This window comes from Camellia sinensis, chromosome 8 (genome assembly GCF_055761805.1).
Source record: "Camellia sinensis isolate YWXY chromosome 8, ASM5576180v1, whole genome shotgun sequence".
NCBI lineage: Eukaryota > Viridiplantae > Streptophyta > Magnoliopsida > Ericales > Theaceae > Camellia > Camellia sinensis.
Genome location: NC_138968.1, coordinates 23,919,492 through 23,926,253, shown reverse-complemented (window position 1 = coordinate 23,926,253; position 6,762 = coordinate 23,919,492). Strand labels below are relative to the sequence as shown.

Sequence of the window (6,762 nt, the reverse complement as noted above, 5' to 3'; positions counted from 1 at the left end):
TTGAAAGAATCAAAGTAAAATTTTACTCTAGTTCTATTACTCTGTTTTTTGTTTGAGAGAATGAGTTTACTCTGGTTCTATTGCTCTATTTTTTGTTTGAGAGAATTAGAGTAAAATTTTACTCTGATTCTATTGCTCTGTTTTTTGTTTGAGAGAATTAGAGTAAAATTTTACTTTGGTACGTGTTCTGTTTAGAATGAGAGTAAAATTTTACTCTGGTGTTAGAATGACAGTAACATTTTACTGTCAAGAGGTGGTCAATTCCAAACACTTCAGCCACCACAAAATTTTACTCTACCTCCGCTGATGTTGATCATGTTTGTTGCAACTTTTGCTTAGGTAAAAATATCTTAGATAAGTAAAAATTTTGATTATTGAGAAAATAGGGGAGGTATGTTCTTTTAGCTTATGCATTTTAGTTATCAATTTTTAACTAGCAAAAAATTGCACCAAACAAGTTCATTGTCTGCAAAGAATACCATTTCTATGTGTTTGTGTAGGTTTATATATATGTATATCTATACACAAGTTATTAATAATTCATGATCATGGTTTGTGTTGGAATTGGGTGGGCATGAACTATTTTTAGACCTAGAGAACTTCATAAAGACTCGTCCATTAGTCCCAAAGAAGTCATATTCTAAGATGTTCAAAGATGCCAAACTGGAATGTTTAAAAATGATTTGTATTAGGAAAGCTTTGACAGGGATGAGCATATGAGGAATGGGTATTAGATCAAAATAATCTTGACTTTTGGACTTGTAGTGACAGTAAAAATTTACTTTGATTGACAATAAATTTTTACTCTTAATTCATTGTAGATTTGTAAAATGGTTCCACCTCTTATGTTGTTATGCAAGTATGGTGATCGTACCATTGTGTTCAAGGTTGTGTCAAACTGCACGTTGAAGGATTTAACTGATTTCTTAAGTTGTAAATTAAAGAAGTTTGATAGTAGTGGTTGCATACTGTTATCATACTGTTTACCTGGACATTCGCAATGCATGATTAATGGTGATTCTGATTTTCAGAATATGTTGTCGCTTCTTTATTCCCTTGGTGTTGACCGGGTTGATGTGACTATTACTGAAATGGACATTTTAAATGAAAAACATGGAGTTAGAGAATCAGGGGATGCTAGTGGATCCAACATTACTAATGATGAAATGGATTTACTCCCTATGTTTTGTCAACGTGAAGAAAGGACTTTGTTGTCTTGTGGATGGGTGAATGGAATTACTCATGTAGGTCAAAGATTTATTAGAGGTGCAAAGGATTTCCGGATTGCATTATGTAAATATGCCACTGAGATAGGATTTGAGTTTGTGTATGTGAAGAATGAGAAGTGTCAGGTCACTGCTGTGTGTTCAATGCGGAAGTCCAAAGCTTGTTTATGGCGAGTACATGCATCTCTAGAAAGTGCTAATAATTTTTTCTACATTAGGATTCTACATGATGAGCATACTTATGGAGCTGCAGTTTGTACTTCTAAAAACTCAAGGATGAGTTCAAATTTGGTTACAAGTTTGATTGTTAACGAAGTTCATGGGAATCCCCAAACTCGTCCAATTGATGTTGTGCGTCAATTTACAGATCAATACGGGCTCACCATTACGTACAATCATGCTTGGTTGGGAGTTGAGAAAGTTAGGACTACTACTTTTGGGGATTTCTTTATGTCTTATGATGAGATTCGATGGTATATAGATATTGTGATGAGCACAAATCCTGGTAGCTATTTGCGTCTTGACTATAACCATCAAAGTGGACGGTTCAAGAGGTTTTTTGTTGTATTTAATGCTTCCATTCAAGGGTTTAGGCATTACCGTCCTCTATTGTTTATCGATGGAACTTTTCTGAAGGGGAAATATAAGGGCACCTTGTTAACAGGTACAGCGAAGGATGGGGATCAAGGTAGATATTACTATAGTTCATTCAAAAGTAACAAGTTACTTATTCTCAGAGTAACATGTTGTTGTTTTTCAGAGTAAAAATCTACTATATTTGTCCTTTTCGTTTAATATACTTATTAATTGTAAAATGTTATTTTTCAGGTTTTTTCCCTCTTGCAATGGCAATTGTCGATACGGAGACTATAGACAGTTGGGAATGGTTTTTTATGCATTTGTCGAATATATTGTTGGATGAAAGACCAATTACCTTCATATCTGATCGGAATGCTAGACTTTTGGAGGCTTTACCCAAGGTTTTACCTACTACTTACCACTATTTTTGTCTCCAACACTTGAAGTCCAATTTGAGGGATAAGTTCTCCGGTCCAAGTTTCAGTAATACTTTCAGGAGTAGAATAGTTTTTTTGTTTTCTTCATGTGCTTATGCTTCCGACAGTGGAATGTTTTAATCAGTGTTTGAAAGAATTACAAGATGAGGGAAAAGAGATTGTTTGTAAGTTTCTATCCAATTTGCCCTATGACAAGCGGACTAATGCATATTTCAAAGGACAAAAATACAGTGAAATGCACTCGAATGTGGCAGAGTCTTTCAATTCATGGATCCGTCAAGCTCGTCATTTGCCTACTACGAAGATGATTGATTCAATTAGGTTGAAGATCATGGATTTGATGTTGAGAAGGAGAGAACAAGCTAAGAAATGAAATACTTTTCTTTGTCCGGAGATGGATTCAACATTAGTAAATGCTTTTAAAAGTGGAAGAACTTGATTGGTTAGTCATTCAAGTGATCATGTTTTTGAGGTTCAATCCCGGCCATTGGTTAGCATTGACCTCTTGAATAGAACTTGCTCATGTTACCAATGGCAATTGAATGGATTTCTTTGTGCTCACGCAACGACCGTTATCCAAAAGAGCGGAGGTGATTTGTATGCACATGTGGAACCATTTTATTACACTAGCAAGTTCAAAGCTTGCTATGTTGAGTCCGTTTATCCAATTCCCACTGTTAAGAAACCTCTTGTAGCTATGGATGATCTTGCTGTCTTTCCTCCAATTTGTAAGAAGCCACCTGGTAGGCCAAGGAAGAATAGGATTCCATCTAGGGGTGAGAAGATAAGACGAGTACAGTGTGGTAGATGCAAGAAGCACAGTCATAATAGGAAGACTTGCAAGGAGACATTGCCATGAAAGACATTATTGATTTTGTAATAGAAGTGTAAAAATAATGCAGTTTTTCTGCCATAAATAGTCCATAGCAATAATAGTATAGTCTTTTAGACTAGATTTGTAAGGAGACATTGCAATAAAAGACATTTTTACTGTGTTCTTGAATGGTTGTCTATTCAAGTTTCTGATTTGCTTTGTGGTTGAGTTTGACATTTTAATATATTTTTTTAATGTAGTTGAATAAGTTTCATGTAAATGAACTTATAATGGAGTTTGTTCAATAGGTGTGAAGGTTTGAAATGGTTGTGCTCAACCTGTGCTTTCAAAATAAAATTTTTCGATATTCAAAGTAAACTTTTACTTTATTGCAGAGTAAAATTTACTTTTTTCAGAGTAAAACATTGCCTTCATGCACATGAAAGTAAAACTTTACTACCTTTCAAAGAAAAAATTTACTATGTTGTTGAGTGGTTGTCTATGGGTGTGATGAGCCTGTGGTTTCACAGTAAAATTTTACTTTATTTCAGAGTAAAATGTTACTTTTAGATTAAAATTTTACTTTTATAAAGGGTAAAACTTTACTTTTATACAAAGTAACATTTTACTTTTAGATCTAGAGTCTAACATTTTACTCATTTTTCAGAGTAAAATCTTACTTTTATACAGAATAAAATTTTACTTTTAGATTCAGAGTGTAACATTTTACTCTTATTTCAGAGTAAAATTTTACTTTTATACAGAGTAAAATTTTACTTTTAGATTCAGGGTGTAACATTTTACTTTTAGATTCAGAGTGTAACATTTTATTCTTATTTGAGAGTAAAATTTTACTTTTATGCTGAGTAAAATTTTACTTTTATGTAGAGTAAAATTTTATTTTTAGATTCAGAGTGTAACATTTTACTCTTATTTCAGAGTAAAATTTTACTTTTATGCAGAGTAAATTTTACTTTTAGATTTAAAGTGTAACAATTTACTCTTATTTCAGAGTAAAGTAAAATTTTACTTTTTTCAGAGTAAACTTTTACTTTATTTCAAAGTAAACTTTTACTTTATTTCAGACAGTATGTTAGTCCCTTAGAAAAACATTTCCAACGTGCACTAAAAATTACCACAATACACAAACTCCCCTGATGCTCATCATGAAATCTTTGTGCAAAAATAATCTAACAACACAATTGCATATATCATCAAAGATACACAAGTATAACATGTATCATTGTATTCTATCCATAATAACATTCATTCTTAGTCAAAACAAATATCCTACTATAATAATGTATTAATCACTGTAGACGTCCCCCGAACGCCCCGGGAGGAACGAGTCCCTCGTTCCGTTCGATATTGGGCTCACAACAGTTCAGGCCTCTAAAAATTGTCACGGTTCTAAGTTTGAACCAAAGAGTCCAAATCCGGCAAATCGTTTTGAGAAAATAGATTTTGAAAGAAGTGCCAAACATGGACTGCTTTGCCAGATACAGAGTCGCCACCTAAATGTTTTATTTTGGGAAAATTTAGGAAACCCTGACTCGTTTGCCTAAGACCATGTGTCCGTCATCACCAAAGCTGCCTCGGCTCGGGAACTTGGGTACGATTGGGGAAGGTCACTTCGAGAGTACCCCCGCTCGCCCGATCAAAGATCGGCCTCTACTAACCATGATATCTATTTTTGAAAACATTGTGTGCTCTTATTCCGGTTATTAGCCTAGATTACTATGTAATGCGCACAGCATACAAGTATAGACTGGATCGTCTGAATTGGAATAAAACATTTCATGTTTGTTTGTTTGAAAATGGTTTGATGGTGCTACTCGCAAGTAGGCTAAGACGTGGATTTGCCACCCTCAGGTGGGCTTAGAAAACATGATTTTGCCACTATCTAGTGGGCTTAAAACGCACATTTGATGAATTGTTCCAATTCAAACAACCCAACCTTCACCCACAGGCATTCAGGCAGTTATATCACATAAGCAATTAGCCTCATGGTAAGCATGCTATTCATGGCAATCACTCACACGCATGCAAGGATGCTAAAGCATAAAAACTTACCGAGTACTCCAAGCCAAAACAGAAACTATGTTAGAAATCCATGCATGATCCTAACTATACAGAAATGCCTGATGCAACACATGAAAAAATGCAACTAATATAGGCTCGGCTATTCTAAACATGGCATATGAAATGCTACAGCTAACATGTATTCAACTTGAAATTTAAAATACAATGCAGTTAGTATGATGCGCCGAGCCCAGTGCATGCAACACAGATGAATGAATGCAAACATGCTATCATACTGTATGCTAATTGAAACATGCCCTAATCTAACCATCATAAGCAGGTAAATAAAAGGGAGAAAGACGTGGGGTTGGAAGACATACATCACACACACGCACACTTATTACAGTTGTGCCCTCGCGCAGAGGGTCTGAATAAAATAATATACAGTCCCAAATAAATATTACAATCCAAATATGTACAAAACCCTAATTAATTAACAAATTAAACTAGGAAAATAATAAACTGGCATGCAAGCTAGGGACTGCCTTGACTCTTCTTCAGATGATGAATAATGTATATCCGGGTTGCCTTTGCACGGAAATCCACTGTGGTGCCCCAATTAGCCTCTGTTTTGCAATAATTTTTTGAAAAGCGCGCCAAGCCCCGGAAGACTGCTGATTCTTGATTTGCTGCAACAGAGAGCAGGAAAGGGGCATGGCAATGTATTTTCACAAATGTATGCATGCTTCGATCCTCGTGCCACTAATCACGCATCTCGATGCATGATGGCCGAGGAGTCGAATTGCACAACTCAATATGAAATGAATGCACATATAAACACAACAAAACCTAAACTCCATCATGGATAATCCGGAGTGTCGGTGACTGGGAATTGAGACACGTTCCGTCACTCAAAGTACGAAACGTCCCTCGTTTTCCATGCTCGGGCTAACTCCTATCCCAAGCACGATGCAATATGCGTGATATGCATGAAATGCAACTAAGATACAACCTAACATACACAATGCTATGGAATGGCATACACGATGCACGAGGTAACATGGCATACACAATGCGCTAACATACAACCTAGCATACACAATGCTATGAAATGAAATGGCATACACAATGCAATATGGGCTTATACCAACATGAGTGGACCTCAGCCACACTCACATAAGAGGCCATGAGATGAAAAAGAGACACTCGAAATGCGTGCACACATGCACGCAAATCGAGGACCGAACCTAAGGCACAAATGCCACTCTAACAAGGCATGGCAAGGCATGAAACATGGTATGCAAACATGCAAATTTCAGTGCTGAAATATGATGCAAAACAGCCCCGAAATATGGAAACATGGCACTCGATGCATGGAATGAACCCGAAATACAAAACTAGGCATATGCATTGGCCTATAGCTATACAAAACATGCGTTATTTGAACATGAAGTGTGAAGACAGATTCGAGACAGTCCCAAAAAAAACATATTTACAGTTTTAAGCAAGGCCAAACAAAGAACACAAATAGGACTAAGCTAGCATGCAAAAATGGCCCCGTAAGAGGGGTAATGAAGCAAGTAGCAGCTTCTGGCCCTAAATGGCCAAGAGCCCTTCAACAAAGTTGAAGAGGGGCTCAAAATGAAGCACCTTATAGTTTACAACAAGCCACGGATCTAAACAC

General features: G+C 36.1%; 1 protein-coding gene across 1 annotated transcript; it reads left to right on the top strand.

The window, feature by feature from the left end:
* The first annotated feature begins 830 nt into the window (after positions 1-830).
* On the top strand, positions 831-2,615 carry LOC145797628 (uncharacterized). Its single transcript, XM_082885013.1, has 3 exons — positions 831-1,914; positions 2,055-2,206; positions 2,367-2,615. Exons 1-3 carry the CDS (start codon positions 831-833, stop codon positions 2,613-2,615), a joined length of 1,485 nt encoding a protein of 494 aa, XP_082741139.1.
* Positions 2,616-6,762: the final 4,147 nt, after the last annotated feature.